The sequence below is a fragment of the Alosa pseudoharengus genome, unplaced genomic scaffold, assembly GCF_046254945.1.
Source record: "Alosa pseudoharengus isolate Yale_2024_CS ecotype anadromous, Long Island Sound unplaced genomic scaffold, YU_APseudo_1.1 YU_APseudo_1.1_scf_12, whole genome shotgun sequence".
NCBI classification, from domain to species: Eukaryota; Metazoa; Chordata; class Actinopteri; order Clupeiformes; family Clupeidae; genus Alosa; species Alosa pseudoharengus.
In genome coordinates this window covers 33,833,465-33,854,429 of record NW_027468587.1, presented here as the reverse complement: position 1 = coordinate 33,854,429, position 20,965 = coordinate 33,833,465, and the positions used below count along the sequence as shown (strand labels likewise).

The 20,965-nt window shown below is 46.9% G+C and overlaps 1 protein-coding gene across 2 annotated transcripts; it reads right to left on the bottom strand.

Annotated features, from left to right (window-relative positions):
* Positions 1 to 20: 20 nt before the first annotated feature.
* Positions 21 to 17,345, bottom strand: ptpn23a (protein tyrosine phosphatase, non-receptor type 23, a). 2 transcript variants are annotated; one of them, XM_076280937.1, is made up of 25 exons: positions 17,131 to 17,345; positions 15,680 to 15,754; positions 14,921 to 15,048; positions 14,464 to 14,540; positions 14,225 to 14,274; positions 13,825 to 13,956; positions 13,506 to 13,586; positions 13,259 to 13,390; positions 10,707 to 10,754; positions 10,554 to 10,610; positions 10,387 to 10,445; positions 10,203 to 10,282; positions 9,778 to 9,892; positions 8,845 to 8,910; positions 8,595 to 8,740; positions 7,520 to 7,825; positions 7,052 to 7,206; positions 6,530 to 6,681; positions 6,207 to 6,386; positions 3,230 to 5,984; positions 2,782 to 2,966; positions 2,561 to 2,665; positions 2,295 to 2,433; positions 1,969 to 2,082; positions 21 to 1,686 (listed from the first exon to the last, which is right to left on the bottom strand). In XM_076280937.1, exons 1-25 carry the CDS (start codon positions 17,212 to 17,214, stop codon positions 1,072 to 1,074), a joined length of 6,036 nt encoding a protein of 2,011 aa, XP_076137052.1. In that variant the 5' UTR covers positions 17,215 to 17,345; the 3' UTR covers positions 21 to 1,071. The 2 variants fall into 2 exon arrangements, with proteins under 2 accessions (XP_076137052.1, XP_076137053.1); XM_076280938.1 differs by lacking the exons at positions 14,225 to 14,274; positions 14,464 to 14,540; positions 14,921 to 15,048; positions 15,680 to 15,754; positions 17,131 to 17,345 and adding an exon at positions 14,129 to 14,214.
* Between the last annotated feature and the right edge of the window lie 3,620 nt (positions 17,346 to 20,965).

The window sequence follows — 20,965 nt, the reverse complement described above, 5'->3', positions numbered from 1 at the left end:
ACCTCTATAAAAGAGAAGCCAGACCATTCATAGCTAACTGTGGGAGCAAGTACACAGATTATTTAATAATGTTCATCTGCCATAAAGGAAATGTGAACATGAAACACTACAAATGCTTATATGATATTTAAAATAATGATTCATTTATTTCCATAGGCATCAAAAGACTGGTAATTTCAATGATGAATCCTGGTTTGTTGCAATTCTATAATTATTTCAAGAGAATGGTTTTATCGCGATAATACACAATTATGTCTCACAACATTTTTGTTTTTGACAAACAAATTGCACAAGACACTTTCCAGGATTCAGATTTTAATTAAGATATTGATAGATATATACACAATGTTAAAAGAAAGGCAAGAAAGAATCAACTCGTTAGAATGCAATGATCTAGAAGTGCCAATTCAGTAAGTGTAAAAGTGACTGATTCTAGGATGTCCTAGGTCTTAATCTCCAGCTACAACTTGGCCCTACTGTTAATACCATATGATGGATACAGCAGATCGCTATATCACTAAACGTGTGCAATAATCTTGACAAGAGACAAGCCACAGAATAAGCAGCAGTGGAACCGTGCCCAGCATCAACGTGCCAATTCAGAAACCAACAAGTCAGTCCTTAAGAAGGCCTCCTGTACGAGAACAGACTCTCTGCTAGCAAGCGCACTTCACCATAAAGCCTCAATCATGCCAACCATCTTTTTTTTTTGGTGTAAAGACACTGAATGATTTCAAGTCCATGGAAGTGTCCAGCAGCGTTGGTGAAGAGACACGAGAGAGGTGCATGCTGAGGAAACGGTCAGTTTTGGAATGCTGAACACGGTGAAACTGGGCTTGGGGGGGCGGGACGGGACGCTAGGGTGTGTGGAGATCCTCTCCCCTGTCCCTCAGATATAAATAAACAGACGCACAGTGACACGGTCCCACAGGCACAGACAACGTCAGGGTGTCGAGATTAAAAGAGAAGAAGATCCAGGAATCCCCTGGCGTGATAAACGGATGACTAGATGAAATGGAGGCGAACAGGAACAGAGGGAGAAGTGATGGAGCGGGAGCGGCTCTCGACTCCTCAGGTCTTGTTGAGGGTCCAGAGAGGATCCAGGTTGCTGAGGGGGTCGTCGCCTTGAGGCGGCCCCTGCAAGCCCTGCCCCTCCTGGGGCTGGAGGAAGCTCTGCTTGTTGATTCGCGGCTTGCCCCGGCACGCGGCGTCTAGCGTGAAGGCCTCGGCCGTCATGGAAGCCAGGAGGTCCAGAGACGAGGAGGTGGGGCCAGGGGGAGGGGAAGCCGTCCCCGAAGGATCCAAGGCAGGCGCGGCATGGTGATTGGATGTAGGAGAGCCTGGGGAAGGCTCCACAAACCCATTGCCTTGGTTAGCCAGCGGTGAAGGGGACTGAACTTTGGCCGGGGAGGAGGAGGACGAGGATACGGAAGGAGGGGGGCTGAAGGAGGAAGGCTGAGGCTCACTGGGGAAGGGGTCGTGTAGCGCCGCGTCGTTCGGGCACTCTGGGGCCACCTGGAGGGAGAGATCGGCCGGAGCGGAGGGGTACAGATCCAGGCTGGACTCCTGCTCGGAGTCGCTGCCGCTCTGGGGCCGGATGCTGAGCTTGGCAATGGTGGCCTGGATGGAGCTGATGGGCAGGTCTCCGCCCAGGACAATGTCCTGGGACTCCTGTCTGGAGTAGGGCTGGTGGGATGAGAGAAAGAAATTATTAGGTTATTAGATAATTTAATAATAAATTATCTAAGGAGAAATGCACCGACACTTTTTGCAGCTTTCACTCTTCAGAGACCTACGTGTTGGAATGTGAAAGATCCAAAAGTCCCAAATCATTTTACATTTGATGGCAAGTTATTCTTTTAGTTGATGTGCTTCTTTCAACAGATTCACAATAGCATATCCCAATCTTAAAAAAGTCTTAAAATACAGTGCCCAGGCACTCCTAAAACCCAAGACAGTGTTTTGTACCTTAATGGCAGCGTTGTTGACAGTCTTGCTGCACGGGATAGCAGCAACCCCGTGGCGCTGAAGGACTTGCTCTGCGTGCTTCAGGACAGCCTCATAGCAGAACTTCAGGTGCAACTGTACCAAGGATTCAGAATCAGGAACCATATAGTTAGGCCGTGACAACCGTGAAGTTAAGCAAACTTGGCTTTTGACTCTAAAGTCAGTAAATGCCAAAATGTCTTTATAGTAGAAACTTCTATAAACTCCACTTCATTGAGTTACTGGTCCTTAGGAAAAGCTGCCCTCACTGCCCAGTCATGGATACCTCTGCTATGTGACGTACTGACCTTCTCTTGCAGCATGTTCTTCCTTTGCTGCCTCATCTTCCTCACCAACAGGATCATGTCAGGGATGCCATTTCCAGCCTCGACCTCTTGCAGTGCAGCATACAACAGGCAGAGGGCGCCAGTGCGGCCCACGCCAGAGCTGACAAACACAAGGAAAGGTGACGAGGTGAGTTCACTGCTTATCCATTTGTTTAACATTCATCATCTTGTGGTTCTCTGTTTCATAGGCTGATATATGAGATAATGAGGTTTGTAGGGTTCTGCACCTGCAGTGCACCACAACGGGAGTGTGTAAAGGCCTCTGGTGCAGGAAGTGGCCATGGACCTCTTGGATGAAGCGTATCAGGTTGCTCTTGCTGTCAGGCAGCCCACTGCAAGGCAGGATAGGGAGACAGATGGTGATAAAAGAAGGTAAATTGTGTGTGTGTGTGTGTGTGTGTGTGTGTGTGTGTGTGTGTGTGTGTGTGTGTGTGGTGGAGTGGCTCACAGCTCAGGCCAGGAGGTGAACTGCAGGTGGATGACTGTGCGCTTGAGACTCTGGTCACGGTACTGCAGGCTGATCATGCGCTCCACGTGTGTGGGTGTGGTCTTCTGGGTGGTAAGGGTGAGCGTGATTGGTCCCTGAGAGAGCTGCTGACCTCGCTCAGAGGGGAAATAAGGCAGCACCTTTTGCTGCAGATGACAAAAAAAAACACAGATGGAATGAAATAGATGAAATGTTGTGAATTAGCAAGCTGATACAGCACTGTAAGTAAGGTGTAGGCTACTTCTGTTGTGGTAAACCATTAATTTCGTTATAAATGAGAAGAGAAGATGCACAATCTTATTTTCACACATAGAACTTTACATTCCAACAGAAGTCATTCACATAATGCTTAACCATTATGCTAGGAAGTACATCTTGTCCCAAACAGTGGCAACACTAGCATCCCTACCTTCTCAAGTTCCTGTTCAGACACAAGCATGACCACCAGCGACACCTTCTGCTCATACACCATGAGCCAGAAGTCGGCCGCCGTTCCTGTGAGTGGAGCCTGGGTGGCGATGAGCCGGGGGCAGTACGGAGACAAGTCCTCGATGAAGCTTGCGTTGATGTAGTCATCCTTGCCCGAGCGCAGGACAACGCGGTTACGGTCGTAAGGCATGATATCTTGGTGTCGGTTCTTCATGGTGTAGCAGCGTGCGATGGCGATGGAGAGCTGCCTGGCGTCCTTCTCCTGCTGGTCTTGGAGCTCTTTCCATCGGGCATCCAGCTCCGAAAGACCCCCTTCCCCAGTTGGGTGCTCCAGGGATTGCACCGTGGCTCGGAAACGTTCCAGCTCGGCGCAGAGTCGCAACATCCGCTCCGGGGCCTGGTACGGGTCGCCCTCGATGAGCCGGACGGCCTCGGACTTCTTGCGCCTCTGACCGTCCTCCTGGGGGTCGGCTTTGGTGGGCAGCAGGACGTTGTCTTTAGCGCCACCGTGTTGACTCTCGGGGCTGGAGGAGAGCAGGTCATCGGTGCTAGAGTTCTGCCGCTGGAACAGGGGGTCCGAAGCATGGCCAGAGGAGGAAGACGAGGAGGAGGAAGAGGTGGAGGACGACAGAGCCTGAGGGAGCGGAGTCACCCCGACAGGCGTGAGGGCGGGGGATGGGCGCTGCGGGTTCATGCCTAAAGACGGGGGCCCCGGCGAGGGCGATGGAGACGGAGCTGGGGAGGGGAGGACGTTGGGCGCTTGGGCCCCAACCGCGCCGGTCGACGGAGGGATCGGTGGGATCATGTTCTGAGGTGCTGGGCCAGAGCCCACTGCACTCGGGTGCTGTACGGGTCCAGGTGGCACATTTCCACCATGAGAGGGAGCAAAAGATGCAGGAGGGGGCTGAGGCATGGGCTGGGGGGCGAGAGGCTGGGGAGCCATGGGCTGTGGAGTCAACGGCTGAGGCTGCGCTTGTTGGGAGGAGGCCGGAGGTCCCTGTTGGTGGATCATGTAAGGCGCTCCAGGGTAGCCCATAGGGCCTGTGTGGGGTGGGAGAGGCTGGTGGGGCATACGCATGGGCTGCTGGGCCACGTGAGGGGGCATCTGGGGATGGGTCTGTGGGACACCCTGAGGGTGAGGGTGGCGCTGAGGTGGCAGAGCGTTGGGGTGCATGGGGGGCTGGGAGGGCATTGAGGCCGGGGGCATCTGGACCTGAGGACCCCTTGGCAAGTGCGTCTGCTGGAATGTGGGCGGGTGAAGGGGCTGAGGGGGCATCTGGTTCGGGTGAGCGGGGTGGGGGGGCTGCTGGGGGCCTGGCGGCATTTGCGGGTGAGATGGAGGTGACAACTGCTTTGACACAGGCAGCATTTGTGAATGAGATACAGGGGGCATGGGTTGAGAAGTTGGTGGCAACTGAGCGTTAGGGGGTGCCATTCTTGACTGGGACCCCGGTGGCATCTGCATATGAGGCCCCAAGGGCATTTGTTGAGAGGGCAGGGGCATTTGAGGGTGCTGAGAGTGCTGCATTTGGGGGTTGACTGTGGGCATATATGGCTGGGATGCTGGGGGCATTTGCTGCCTCACATGGGGTAAGTATGGCATGGAGGCCGGAGGCATTGGCTGTGAAGTGGGAGGCACCTGCGGATGGGGACCGTGTGGGGGTATCTGATTCTGTGCGACTGCACTAACAGGCACCTGTGTTGGATGGGACCCGGGGACCATGGACACAGGGGGATACCCCTGCTGGAGCTGGGGCTGACCATGGTGGGGGTGGGACTGTGGAGAAGGTGCCCCCGTCGGCATCCCAGGTGGGACCTGCCCAGGGAGATAAGCCTGAGGGAAGTTCGGAGGCCCAGGCTGCCTTTGCTGGGGCATGTACTGGTGGTACTGGCCTTGAGGTTGCATTGGCACCTGGGGCCCTGGCATTGGCCGGGACACTGGCTGCTGTGCAGGGACTGGCTGGTAGTGGGGTGGCTGATGGCCAGGTATAGATGAAGGGGCCTGGGGAAAGTGCTGCAGCTGCTGAGGAGGCATTCCCTGGGGAACTCCCGGCTGCTGCTGCATATACTGATGGTAGGAGCCCATCTGTGGGCCCGGTGTGTACCCGACAGACACCGGCACTGGCTGGTGTGGACCTGGTGCCTGTGGCATCGGCTGACCCGGGGTAGGTGCGTAGCTTGGAATGGGAGTCTGGATGCTGTCCACGGTAGTGGTGGATGGCCTGACTGGAGCCGGAGCTGTGGCAGGGCCTGGGGCTACAGGTGGGCCCATGTGGGCCTGTGAGTGTTGGGGAGCGTAGGCAGAGACAGCTGGGGGCTGAGAGGCTGGCGCCTGTGGCATGGAGTACTGGGGAAGCTGGTGGGGATGGCGACCTGGAGGCAGACTCTGGGGGTAACCTGGGGTGGGGAGGCGAGAGATGCGAGCCAGGAGCTCAGGAGGGGGCAGATTGTGGGGGAAGCGCATGGGTGCGTACAGCCCCGATGGGGCAGTGGGAGGCCACTGCACGGAGGAGCTGGGGGCCGTGCCTGGGACAGGAGCGTGCGCCGAGGGGGGCAGGGCGAACTCAGGCGGCATACTCCGTAGCTCCTCCGGAAGATCTCCTCCCAGGGCCAGAATGGCGGCCGTCAGCTCTGCCAGCTCAGGGTCCTCAATGCTATTGGGGTCGATGTCTGCGGCCTTCTTTGGTGCAGGCTTTGGAGCGGTGGGTCTTTGTGGGGCCTTCTTCTGGAGCTCTCTGAGGAGTGGAAATAGTTTGAGAAGAAAACAGTGAAGGGTAAATGTACATTTATGAATAATAGGGTTACTGCTACCTTTACCACAGTAGAAACAAAGAGTAGAATATTGATACACTATAAATAGTAGAATCATGTTAATTAATGTGAGTTACATCCATTCAAATTTCCATTTCCATTCAAACCTACTAATTGACTGAAGTTATTCAGCATCTCGTCCTCACCTCTCCAGAATAGCTTGCCTTTCCTCCTCCCTGGATTGGCACACAGCCTTGGCTTTCTCCAGCAGTTTGGTGGCCTTCCCCTCCAGGTCCTCATAAAACTCCTTCCCCTCCTGGGACTTCTTCATCAGGTCCTCATAAGCCTCATACGATGCCACGAGTGTCTGCACGGTGCTGTTCCACCTGCACAGGGAAGGGAAGAGTGACATCAGCCATCTTTTCAGGAGTGTCTGGTTTCTTTTGTCATGCCCGATGCAGCCAAGATTACTGTCCATCGTAGCCAATTAAATGGTGAGCGTGAATATAATCTTTCCACTAAAACTCACTTGTGTTCAGTGTCGGCGAGGGCCTTCCGGGCATTGGCTGACTGGACGTTGGCCTCGGTCAGGGCCTTCAGGATATTCTCTTGAGCAGCGAGGTTCTGGTCTATGTACAACTTCACCTGGTCATACTTCTTCAGCTGCTCCTCAAACAACCTCTAAAACAGAAAGAGAGTGACAATCACACACACAAAATACCAATTTGACACTATGAACTTTTATTTTGTGAGATACAGATATATTAATAATACATTTTTGTCTATGTCCAAATTGTTCATATAACCTTGGAGTGAAAGGTGGCGGCAAGTTACCATGCTTACATATATTTGCATTAATTTGAAAAGATTCAAAAGAGGAATCCAAGACTACCGGTATGTGACTGTGCTACCTAGCAACAACATAACAACTCACTTCAACTTTGTTGTGATCTGTGATCTGCTTGCATGTTCTAATATGACATATAATGAACCCTGTCTCATCTAATCTACTGAACTGAGAAGAGATGAGGGGGCAGAACAGAAACACCACCTTCATCTCCGCACGCTCTGTGGTGACCAGCGCAGTGGTGATGTCGTCCTGCTGGATAAGGTCTCGCAGCTGTTTCTCCAGGGAACCGCGCTGGTCTCGCATCTCCTGCACTTTACCCAGAATCCTCTTGATGCACTGGAGACCCGCTGCATCCTCTGTGGTGAGAGCAGGTGTATACACCTATGTCATGCACTTGGCAGATGATGAGCTTATAGTATTACAGTATTATCTGTGCTGCTGGAGTCAGGGACTACACTCATGCATATATACAGAGCAGAGATTTACAGCGCTGTTCATTTATTTTAAGACCATTAATATTCATTTATGCAGATTTGCCCCAAACACTAACTTATGCATAATTCAGGTTCACGTTTACACATACACTCTCATTCAAATACACATACCCATAAATACACACAGGCTCTCATTCTGTCTCTCATGCTCTCTCTCTAACTCTCACACACTCACCTTCGCTGAGCTCTGGCCGGGGCAGCGCCTCTCTCAGGCTGTCCAGTGGTCCCCCCAGCAGCCTGAGGTGGCTGATGTGCAGGTTCATGGCGCGGTGCAGCTCGGTGTTGGTGAAGCTGGCCTTCTCGTGGTACTCCAGGTACTTCTCCAGGTCGCGCCGCAGCTCGGCCAGGCCGGCGGGCTGAGGGGGCACCGCCTGCTTCCCCGCCGCCTCCTGCAGGCTCCGCTCCTCGGCCTCGTCCTTCTCCAGCACGTCCCGGATCTCCCGCAGCGACGCCTCCACGTCTGTGAACACGCCCGACAGGGCTGGGGAGAGAGGAGAGATGGAGGAGGTCAGTACAGAGCTCTCCCCCATAAAACTAGATGCGGAGTAGGGTCCTGGCAGAGTAAATAACTGCCTTTGTTGAAGTCCATGCAAACCAAAAATAAATATGTGTTCTGAGCTCGTCACACCACAGAATAAAAGGTGTCCACCACCCAGACAAATCTGAATGAACGAAAACATTACCGAGTACACTGAATTAGGTTTCAAAATCATGGAGCCATCCAATCGGGTGATGCTGCTCCTCCTAACCATCCTGCATACTGTTCCAACTATTCTCTAAACCAGATGATTCTAATCCGTACAACCCCCGTGAACACACCTGTGTGAAGTGCACAAAATATGCATCTTGTGATAATCCACTGCAGAAACAATGTTCACAATGCTTGTAGCCCAATGCTTGTAGCTAACCTATAAATGGTGTTTCTAAACAAACCTCCGATTTTGGTTTACAGGGACTTTAAGCCCCATTCAGACTGCAAGCACCTATCAGCAAGACACCATGGAATATTAATGTAATTCAGCTATTACAGGTGAAATAACCACTGGTGACGTGAAACAAAAGTTTACATTTTTGAGGCAACGACAGCATTGCTGACAAAGTGAAAGGGGGATTACATTTCTACATCATGCATGATTAATGACTAGTCAGCAAGGCATCACTAAGAATGAATTAAGAAAAAGAATGAGAAGAAAGGAAAAAAAAAAGAAAAACATAAAACAAAAGCCAAAGAGAAAAGGAAAAGGTCTTACCCTGCATGGACTGAATGAGGCTCTTCACCGTGTCTGGTCTGACACTGAGAGCAGCACATTTCTCCATGAGCACAGGAGGGATGGTGTTGTACATGTCCATGTTATCTACGGAGTCTGGGTCCAGGCTCACAGAGTCCATAAACTGCCTGGAGGGACACGCAGGCACAGTTCAGTTAGACACATTTGCCTGGGCAAACACAGCAATGGACAGGACACGGACAATGGAGGCAGTTCTGGCTCAACTACTCACTCTAGTGTCTCGTTCTTGCCGTCAATCTTGGCCACGAGCTCCCGCAGCAGCTTGGCCTTCTCCTCACTTCACCAGGGGAAACGAGAGAGAACATCTCATTAGCACTGACAGCCTTTGTACTTCATTATCGTAACCTTATATAAACATTTACATGTATTCATTTAGCAGACACTTGTATCCAAAGTGACTTACATATGTCAATTACATTAAGTATATATACTCTTTTGATCCCGTGATGGAAATTTGGTCTCTGCTTTTATCCCAATCCGTGAATTAGTGAAACACACACAGCACACAGTGAACACAGTGAGGTGAAGCACACACTAATCCCGGCGCAGTGAGCTGCCTGCTACAGCGGCGCTCGGGGAGCAGTGAGGGGTTAGGTGCCTTGCTCAAGGGCACTTCAACCGTGGATGTGGGCATAGGAGAGCAGTGGTCAACCACTTTCCCCGCCCACATTTTCCTACTGTTTGGAGATCGAACCGTCAACCCTTCGGTTACAAGCCCGAATCTCTAACCAGTAGGCCACGGCTGCCCCCATTACAAGGGCCACTGTCCCCAGAGCAACTCATGGTTAAGTGCCTTGCTCAAGGGCACAACGGTGGAAGCCGGGTATTGAACCCACAACTTTTCAGGCTACTGCATGCTAGCCCAGCTCTTTAGCCACTGAGCTACCACCGCCTGATATTGAATATTTACTTCATTTGATTTTTGATAGTGAGAGTATTTGATAAGTAAAATGTGTTCTCAACAACAAGTATGATTACTGTATAACCAATGTGTACTGCCAGTGTTTCAGTGCAAATGATCACTCTTGGCTGTTGTTTATGTTTACTGAGAGCACAGCGGGGTGAGTGGCTTTAAGTGGGTTAGTCTGTGTGTAGAGGAGCGAGCTCTGCCTGACATGAGCTCACAGATGGCTGCACTGTTCACCTGTAGAGAGAGGAGGCCTCGTGGGCAGCCATTGGCACCAGCTTAGAGAAGATGTCGGGACCAGTGACCGTGGGGTCGGTTGGATTCACAGGCAGGGCTTTGACCAGTGGGGCACCTGTGTGGGATCAGGGGAGGGGAGAGGCAATGTGGTCACAAAAGACCAAGAATGGCCGATAAAAAAAATACTCAAGAGTAGATCTGATTTTCCCCGTCTTTCATACAGATGGCTTTAATAGGTTTGTCCTCACTACGTTTAAATGGCATTGCTAAAATGCCATTTTTATAGTAATAGGATGTCCATTTTGAGTAGACAGCCTTTTTCAGCTGAACAGAATCAATCTGAATCTACAGACCAACACCCTATCTTAATATAACACTGTCAAACAAGCACTTTGATTGGTGTTAATGAATTTTCACTGCATTACCCTTTACTGATGGTAGAGTTTCCAAAGATGGGACAGTCTCATGGTAAACAAAATCATTGTCCTTCTTTGCAGAATTAAACCTACACAGGTAAAAAAGAAAATATTGTAAATTGGTGTGTGTGTGTGTGTGTGTGTGTGTGTGTGTGTGTGTGTGTGTGTTACCAGTCATATCAAAGACACTTACTTTCCGCCGATTACATCCATAGTGAACTTCAGAGCTTCCTGTACACTGTCTGGCTGACCCTGGACCATTCAAGGAAGCAAGAATTTACAACAACATTACATTGACAATTTCTAATTTTATACATGATAAATGTTACTGACTATTATTAATGGTTTAAGAAAAGATACCTTAGCCAACTTCAAAGCTTCACTGAGCTTATCTATAGAGCTCTGCAAATAAGCCAACTGTTGGACAGGAAAAATGAAATACAAGTTAAAAGAATGAAAGTTAGCTCATAAAGGGTGATGCAAGTATGCCATGTTTGGCTGGTGCCTACATACCCGCTCTCCAAACTTCTGCTGCTCCTCAGCCTGCTTTCCCATATGCAGCTGTGGACAGAAGAGGAATGGCACACAAAGCACTCAAGAGCCAGCGAGGACAACAGAACAACAGGCCAGCTGTATAGAACAGTAGTTCTAAAACAACAGGCCAGCTGTATAGAACAGTGGTTCTAGAGGCACACTGCTGTGCCATGAGGCAGAGTGAGTGAGGTGTGCCATGACATTTTGAAGAACCCAAAGCCTTTCTTACAAGCTCATGAAACAGGCTATAGGACTGTTTCTTTAATACATAAATGACACAGCTTCTTAATTAAAAAGCTCAGTCAGCACATGTGAGCATAATATGCCTATCACTGTGGTCTCAGCTCATCAACACTCTGTATACAAAAAATAAGGCCAAAGGAATGAACACCCGTTATAGCCTATAGCATACATGGGCAACATACGGCCCGCGGGCCACATCCGGCCCGTGGGCTTTCCCTGACCGGCCCGCGTAAGGTCCGTGAAAGAACAATAGTCAAGAGCCTAGCATAGAGATAATGCATGCAAATCAATATCATTGTTTTTATTTTGAAAGCGACTGCTATTTGTACGCCCATACATTTGTGCGTGGATGCAAACGACGTAAACACCCTCACTGATGTGCTGGTGAATAGAATTTTATGCTTCTGCGTCGACACAATGCAGTTGCCTTTACGTCGGCGTAAACCTTTCAAAGTTTTGTGTCTCTTATGTCTGCGTCGCTCACCACCGCAAAGGTTGTTAGAACGAACTTCTACTGCTGCTCGTTGGCGATACGAAGTGTTAATTTCAAAACGTTACTGGCAGATAGACAGTTTACAACCAGATAACCCCGTAATTGTAACCAAAATATGTCTGAGTTTATTTGCAAAGCTTATGTTAGCGAACTAGTATGATGCTTGAAGCAGCCAGCTCAACACACAGAGCGAGTTCACCAATCACAGTTATGTGCATAAAGTTAAAGCAAAAACATAGCCTACATTTTTAAAATAGTTTTCTTTGTGCATGTTGATTAACTAATGACAGCCTACTATAGTCTGCTCCACATTTTCGTAGTCTAATTCTGCATAGAGTTAATTTAATGATGGTAATGATTTAATGATGAAATATTGCTCAGTGTTGATGAAATGGTGGCACAGGCCTATCGGTTGTACTGACTCCTTCACATTTTCATGACCTAGCCTAATTATATAGATATTGTATATCAGTCTTTGAAAACTGAAAAAAATTTCAATGTCAAAAAATCATTTTCGAGAATGAGGATTAAATACTGGACATAGACTAAATATTGCTGTTTTTCCTTTGTCTCCCTCACATTTTCATCTGTTCTTATGACTAGTAAACAAAACCATATGATTTACTTAATGTTATACAAGAACAGAATAGAATTGAACAGAATTGAGTTCAGACTTGAGTTCGGTATTTTGAGTCCGGCCCTCCTCAACAGTCCCAGTTTGTCATGTGGCCCCTTGGGGAAATTAGTTGCCCACCCCTGGCCTATAGTAATGTGTGTGACATAACGCTACTTTATAATCAGTAACCACAAGTCGGTGTGCCTTGACGTTTTTGCTTAGGCCTTTGGTGTGCCTCAGCCCCCAAAAGGTTGAGAACCTCTGATATCCCCCCCTGTCTCTGATATAGAGCATCCCCCTCTATGTCTCTGATATAGAGCATCCCCCTCTATGTCTCTGATATAGAGCATCCCCTCTATGTCTCAGATATAGAGCATCCCCCTCTATGTCTCAGATATAGAGCATCCCCCTCTGTGTCTCAGATATAGAGCATCCCCCTCTGTGTCTCTCATATAGAGCACCCCCTCTATGTCTCTCATATAGAGCATCCCCCTCTATGTCTCTCATATAGAGCATCCCCCTCTGTGTCTCTCATATAGAGCATCCCCCTCTATGTCTCTCATATAGAGCATCCCCCTCTGTGTCTCTCATATAGAGCATCCCCCTCTATGTCTCTCATATAGAGCATCCCCCTCTGTGTCTCTCATATAGAGCATCCCCCCTCTGTGTCTCTCATATAGAGCATCCCCCTCTGTGTCTCTCATATAGAGCATCCCCCTCTATGTCTCTCATATAGAGCATCCCCCTCTGATATAGAGCATCCCCCTATGTGTCTCTCATATAGAGCATCCCCCTCTATGTCTCTCATATAGAGCATCCCCCTCTGATATAGAGCATCCCCCTATGTGTCTCTCATATAGAGCATCCCCCTCTATGTCTCTCATATAGAGCATCCCCCTATGTGTCTCTCATATAGAGCATCCCCCTATGTGTCTCTCATATAGAGCATCCCCCTCTATGTCTCTCATATAGAGCATCCCCCTCTATGTCTCAGATATAGAGCATCCCCCTCTATGTCTCTCATGTCTCTCATATAGAGCACCCCCCCTCTGATATAGAGCATCCCCCTCTGATATAGAGCATCCCCCTCTGATATAGAGCATCCCCCTCTCATATAGAGCATCCCCCTCTATGTCTCTCATATAGAGCATCCCCCTCTGTGTCTCTGAAGGAACTCACATGAGCGATAGCAGCAAAGTAGTAGATCTTCATCTGCACCAACTTCTTCCAGTCTTTCTGGATCTTTCCCAACATGGACGCTGTTTCAGAGTTCTCCAATGCCCGGCATGCCTCCTTGTAATAGTCCACTACCTAAACACACCGCCATTAGCAAAGACAAAACATGTATGAAGTATATGGTAAAGGCAAATGGTTGATTTAGTATAAGGTCTTTCAAGTGTTACAGTAGATTGAAGTAATCAGGTACCTGGGCACTGATTCGAGCCACAAGGAAACTTTTCCTGTTATCCAGCATTGATTTCTCTAGAAGGCATTCCTGGGCCTGACCCTGAAACAAAGACAGAGGCAAGAGTGATACTGCAGCATGTTACACATTAAACAGATCAACCGAGTAGACCAGTGTAAGTAGGTTTGTTGCATTAGAGCAGGGTATGCTTGCTTGTGTAATGTATGTATGTACAGTTAAGACTACATCACACAAGGTTTACTTAAGTATAAATGTGGCCTTTAATACCTGTACAAGTGGAATGCACGTGTGTTCAAGTGTGTGGGGTAGTAGTGATTACCAGCATGAGATTGATGTTGAGATTGAGGATCTGGTGGCTCATATCCACACTGAAGTTGTGGCTGAAGTGATCCCTGAGGTAGGAGAAGGCCCCAGCAGAACACTGGAAGTGCGTGCAAGACACCTTCATTCCCTGGATGGGAGAGGGGGGTGGGGGTATCATGAAAATGAATAAAATGGACATGGCAGTGAGACAAGATAATATGAGTGACGATAGAGCGAGAAAGAAAGAAAGTGAGAAGAATAAACAAAGGCAATGGCAGGACAAAGCACCGCCAAGGCAGACAGGAGACGACCATGTTTACCACTATGGAGCTATTTGCCCAGATAACAATGCAGACAGACAGTTCACTTCAAATCAGCTCAGTATTGCCTGTGCTTAGCCTCAGGCGCCCACACACCTCCTCAGACACCCTGTTGTCCATGGCTCCCAACATGGAGTGCAGCGCTCCTAAACAGACACAAACAGTGTTAGCATCAGGAAATGGCCCGTCTGTGACTGGTCTGCTTGAACACTGCCGCAACGGTCACGCAGCAAAGCCATATGATGACAAAAGCACACTCCACACTGAGGCTATTGTGTGCTCTCATAATGCACCCTGTCTTGGGGAATGGGTCTGAGAGACACAATGGTACTCACCCAAGTTATAGAGGATGCAGGCTTGCTCATAGCTAATGTCATCATGGCTGACCGTCTTCCCAGAGAAAATCTCAGTCCTGTTGGAAAGGAGAAAAAGCAGGGAGTTAGAATGGGACTTGCAGGGAGTTAAAATGGAGGTTTACATAGAGGTTACTTGTTCAGGAACAAACTATTGAGAAACAATGTAGCTTTACCCATCCTATATACAAGAGGGTGAAACTCTGCTTTTAAAAGCAGTGCTGTTATTAAATTCAGATATTCTAATACTAATGTCCAAGGCAGGGCATCATATTTTTCAAGCTGCAAAATAGCCAAATAAATTCACACTTTTCTTCGGTCAGCACACATTTACCTTGCATTCCTGTTACGACTCACTTAGTCAGAGGTTGTGTGCAAAAACACAGGTGACATTAAATCACTTTGTGTCTAAGTTTTGGGACACCATGTGGCCACTCACCAGGAGATGGGCACAGCGGCCTCCTGCCCTGGCCCCATGGGCACACGACTTTGCAAGTAGTGAAGCTGCCCAAAGTACTTCCGCAGTGTGCTGCATCCCTCAAAGTCTCGGGTCACGTTTACAGCACTCTGCCAACCACACATACATTCACAACAGATTAAATGCTAGGTATGAAAAGTATTCCACATTTGGTAAAAAGACAAGGCCCTTGGCAGAGTTAAATAAAAAAATCTTAGGCTAATTAGGCTAATTCAGTATATACAATGTATATACAGTCTATGGGCTAATTAATTAGCTTGTGCTCAAGCTAATAGATTTGTGTTTAAGGATCACTTACAAAATTGGGTCACACTTCACTTGGATAGTCCTGTTTAGACTATCAACAGATTATACAACAAACTATCTGCTGACACTCTGTTAACTAAAATGTCTGGTTAAGGTGAGGGGTTGGGTTTGGTTACAGTGATGTTCAGTAATTGTTGAATAACAATATTACATACTGAACTTGAATTTCAACAGATGATCTATACAGTCTTTGTAGGCAAACTATCAAAATAAAGTGTTGCCCAAAATGGCCCCCTTTACTCAATGATATACTGCACATTCACCTTGTACAAAACTCAAAGTACCATAAACACTGCCCAGTTTCAAATAGTATTAGACTTGTAGGTAGCCCATATTTGCTGACTCCATGGCATTCTGATGAGGTAAATGAAAACGTCCTTCTTTTGCTGTAGTTTTCTCTGTCAAAGGTCATACCTGCCGAAGTTGCTCCAGTTTCTTCAGCTGCTCATTATAACTATCCGGATCTTCTCCATAGTTCTTCAAAATGAACTATGGAAGAGGAAGGTATTATTTACCACACAAACAGAACTGCTGCTTTTCCTTTCAGATTGGTCATATGGGGTTACTTTACTTTAATGTAGCACATTACATTTACATGGAGCTCTTCTGGGTACTCAATATGCTTCACAGTGCTGGGGCTCTCTTTGTAGCACCTACATGTAAGCTGTAATGCAGTAGTAGCCTAATAAATATTTAGTCATTTTTTTAATCTATTAGCATCATATGTTAATCATATGTAATACTTTGCTATTATAAAAGCATATTACAACCCTCTGTGAATCCCAAGGCCATAATGCCTCTGCTCTGCCCATCTTGATCCAGCCATCCTATCTCATTATCAAAGAGCTAGGTTATCTCCTCCTACCTTGCTGTAGCTTCTCAATAATGATGTAAACAAACCACTCAAGTTATACTGATCCTGACTACGGCTAGACTATCCAACCACTAGCACAAGATTAAGCTACTTGGGATTTCCAGGAACAACTGAATCATTTAAGACGATGGGTCAGGGGCCAGTTACAGATCAAAAACATAATTGTTATGCTCCTGATTCAGATCATATATAACTTTTTTGCATTATGTTGCATAGGCGAGGTCTGGAAAAGTTATGAATTTAATGTACAGTAGAAAATTCGAGAGCACTAAGCCAAGACGGTCAAAGGCCCTTTCTTATCTGTACAGGAGGAAGAACCGAGGGAGACAAATAGGTCATTTGACGGTGAGTAAGGCTTTCCGGTCTGACAACCATTCCTGACCAAAACACCCTCCTTCTGCCTGATTTCCTTTATCCTTGACAAGGAGAACGAGTCTAAAAATCAAGACCAATGAGTGTAGCTTAAAAATAATTCGAAAATCACTACGTCCTAAGCCAAGATCCACACACACACATTTCCTCTGTGTAACTAACAACGACTACGACTACGACCAGTTATTGTGTATTAATCGATCCCAGCCAATTCAGCCAAACAACGTTGTGACTTATCAAGCTAACGTTAGTGGGACTTAAACATGTTTGACATGATCATCCCCTGACTTAAGGTAACCTGGTGGGGTGATTCTGTCATTGCTAGCTAGCCTGCTTATCCAATAATACCGTCTTGGAAGTTTGAGCTAGCTACATACTTACAAGATTTCCTAAAACTGTGACAGCGCAAACGTTATTTACGTTAGCAGTTAGCAGTTGACAGGGCAAGTTAGCAATCATTGACTGCGAACTAAGAACTCGGCCGGCGAGTCTAACGTTAGCCGAGGCAAATAACAGACCTAGTTGCATTGTTTTACTGTCATTTTTGTCTGGCAGTACTTTTCCTTACAAAGTAAGATGCATAATATGCTTCATCGTGATGTTTAACTCATCCTCTTACCTGCTTCACAGACGTGCTAAACTGGAACTCCCCTGCTTCTTTCAAATCTAGCCATATCATCGGCATTCGAGGTACCGCTTCCATAGCAGTCAGCCACCCCGCCGGGTCAAGGTGTCAATATTTGAAATCCAATGTTCTTTCAGTCCCAGTGGAAATCAAACACACCCCAGAGAAATACTTGAAATTTTATGCCACACACGTCTATGTCATGTCCCCATTTACACTCCAACAGGAAGCTTAGAATGTTTAGGAGATTACGTCATCTCTAAAGGATTGTGGGAAATGTTGTGTTTGTCTCTCCATCATGAGGTTGCACTTAGCAAGTTTTGATTTTTAACCTTTGTTGACTGTGAGTATTATTGAAAGCGTAGGCCTATAATAATAACAGTAACCCTACGATAATTGATCTGTCAGTGTGAATTGGGCTTAGGCTACCCAATGACTCTTCTGATTTCTGACTCTTCTATAGGCTAGGGCTAGGCCATATATACATTAATATATATATGTGTGTGTGTGTGACAGTGCCTACTTTAGTTCAGAATTAGGCTTCTGACTGTCCAAACAATAGCCTACACGCGCGCAATTGCTACAAATACAGAGATTCGGAATAGGCCGACTGAAATATGCAAAACTCGGTGTGCGAAGATTGCATGGCGCCGAGAGCTGGGCCTATGCAGAAGAAGTTTCTGGATGAGAAATAATGTTGTTCCATGACAGTAGGAAGCTAAGCTGAACTGTTATTGGCTATTAAAATGTATGGATATGGAGCCCCAAAAAAGTCAAGTAAAAACAAATTAAGTTATAGCCGAGGCCTACTGAAATTAGCAGCTTTTGCGAATAATGCGCTATTAACCATCGAAATGTGCATATTTCAATAGGCCTATTCCGCCTCTGTCTTTGTGCGTTCATGGAGTCTGGGAATAGCCTAATGGAAGAAGAAAAGAAAAAAACAGCGGAAAAGTCCTTGTCATCGCTACCTCAAGTGAGAGCTGAGGAATTTAGGGGTTTCCCACCGGACAATTTTCAAAGGTACCCCTGGTATACATCCTTTGGTCGGTCATAGGACTTGAAAAGACCTTTAGTTCTTTACATCCAACAAAAATATTTCTACCTATTTATTTGTATAACTTTGCAACTCTTCAAATGGATGCAATCAGGGGCGTATCAAGCTTTTTAAAAGTGTGGGGGTTGTGGGATAGGAAAATGAAACAATCTGGCCAAATTATAAATAACTCCCTACAGGGACGTTGTAAGTATTTTCTGAGAGGGGTGCGGACTATATTGGTGTCCGGGAGTTTCTCCCCCGAAAAAAATGTGAGATTCTGACTGCTAAACACACCATTTTAATGCAGTTTGGGAGGGACAGAAGGAGCAGTGCCTATGTGTAGCTCATGTGACATGTAGGCCTACATGATCTACCTGCTATCACTTCACTATTTGACACTACCCTACATGGAGACATCTCATGTTATAAATCAAGAAATCATTTCAGAAATTATGTTTTGTGCATGTGGGTTAGCAGGCTACAATAAATTGCCTCACAGATAACAGCCTAATTTCGAGGTATCACTAATACCTATTAAATAAATGTAAAGGACTCTGTGACAGAGTGACAGAACTGTAAGCTCAAATTCAAAAACGTTTGAAGTCCACCCAAACATATGCAAAGGGAATATAAATACATTGTGTTGCATATAGCCAATTTAATTAATGTCAATTTAAAGATTATGATTAGCAGTTTCTATGGTTTTTCCATTGATAGTTACAGGAAGGCACGTTGTTGTTTAAACTATTGTTGCTTCTAGCCCACGTTACCTCCAGATTCACTTGCTGCAGGACGCACACATTGCATGAGCGCTCATAAGCGTTCTATTTGAGTTCTATGCTGGAAATCTTAGTTCTCAGATGTAGAACTCAAATTAGTCTTGACGCCGCCGTTTGTAAGATCAAAATAAGATGTTTTACATGGAACGCGATCGTATTTAAGACAATAAGATCTCCAGTAGATGTAGCACTACGACACATATGACAGTGAAATGCCGCCGACGTTTGTAAGATCAGGTCAAATAAGACGTTCTAAATGGAACGCGATGTAATTAAGCTGATCTTTTCCAAGCGTCTTGGAGACATATGTGTGCTGACTGGGATATGTCTATATAGTTAATGACACCAAATTTTGATTGGGGAAACTTTTAGCCTAGTTTATTTTTGTTTTCAGTCCGCGGTTCCAATTCAATCTTGCTGCAAATCAGACGTGTGAAGCACTGGGCATAACTTAATTTCGCGGCTACGTGTACCTTTAGGTTAATTGTTGAGGAGGCCCATAGTTTGAGAAAAGCTGCAGATCATAGACAGAGAAAGCATAATGCTCCGAGAACAGTAGCCAAAGGTCTCGGTGCGCGCACCCCACCCCCGTTTTCACTTTGACTCCCTGCATTTCTACATTGTGACAAAAACTGTCAGTCAGACAGTGAATTTTGGTTTACTAAATTAGCATAATGCGGTAACAATTATCATTTAAATTCTACCTGAAATCTGCTCACTGCAGACGTTATAATGCAGACCCAAGCAGCCGCAGCCTTGTACGACGCACACTTTGAATTTGATCAGAGCGGCTCTGGTTCTTCACTGGCTAACTTGATGTGATTGGCTGGATGACCGTTCAATCAAATCAACAGACCTATTTGTGTCTCTCTGTGTGTACGTTATGGTAGATACGGTTCCAACTCTGTACGGGAGCGTCTATTTTACTTTCATTTTAATCTGACAAAAAGTGTGGGGGATAGAATCGTGTTCCAGCAAAAGTGTGTACGTTATAACACCCACATCCCCCACGCTTGCTACGCGCCTGGATGCAATAATTAGTCCCATTATTCCCAGGACCCAGTTATGTAGGGTAGGGTACCCACACAGTTCAAAGTCTTTCCACTTTTCTTTTTCAGGAATAGTTTTCCGAACAAATATCCGATTGGTTTACAAAGGGTCTTCAAGTTAGGCTAATTAATTACCAAATGGGTAGGCTAATCGAGCCCCCCTAATATCAAGTGAGGGGAAAAACAAAGAGTAGGCCTGTTATGTAAACTACGTGCACAAATGTGTAACATCGGTGTGCACACCTTTAGCACAGGTTAAGTGGGTACGGATTACAAAAGTGCGTGCGTAAACTCAGCGCGCAATACAGCGCGCGCGAAAATCAATGTGCTCGTTGGGACATGCCTCTTTTATCTCACCTGACTTCAGGGGGCTGAAGGTATTCGGTAGCTTGGCTTGTAGGTCTGCAAACCTGCGTCCAATTAGTGTAGACTGACTCTACTCCCCTGCAATTTGTAGTGTCCTCCACCTCGTCTATCGTGGATCATGGCACAGCAGCGTCGAATCCAGTTTACCACCCTCTCCGATAACGTCGCTCTACCTGCGGCTCCCGCACCAAAGCGGCCCGATAAAGAGTCCAAACCCGAGACGACCGTTGTTGAGACAGTGGCAGCTGTCCGTTTCCAGCTGCAGCTATTTCCATCCGACGAACATCGCTGCCCAGAGTTCTACTTTCCGGAGTTGGTCAAGGTGCAGCCATAGTTGGCCACACATTAGCTTAGAGCTAAAACACCTGTTGTTGTCAATTATTATTACGTGTTTATCATCGTTTATGGTAACATGGCTATTGCTAAATTGGCGTTTGTTTCCTTGACCTCAGAACCATGAAACGCAGAAACGACCTAAAACTTTGGAAGAGGTGGACGCAGAAAACGAGAGAAATGAGCTTGAGGCTCTGGCAAAAAAGTTTGAAGCCAAATATGTGAGCATGTCCGCTGTTTACACGGGCTTCATCATATGGAAA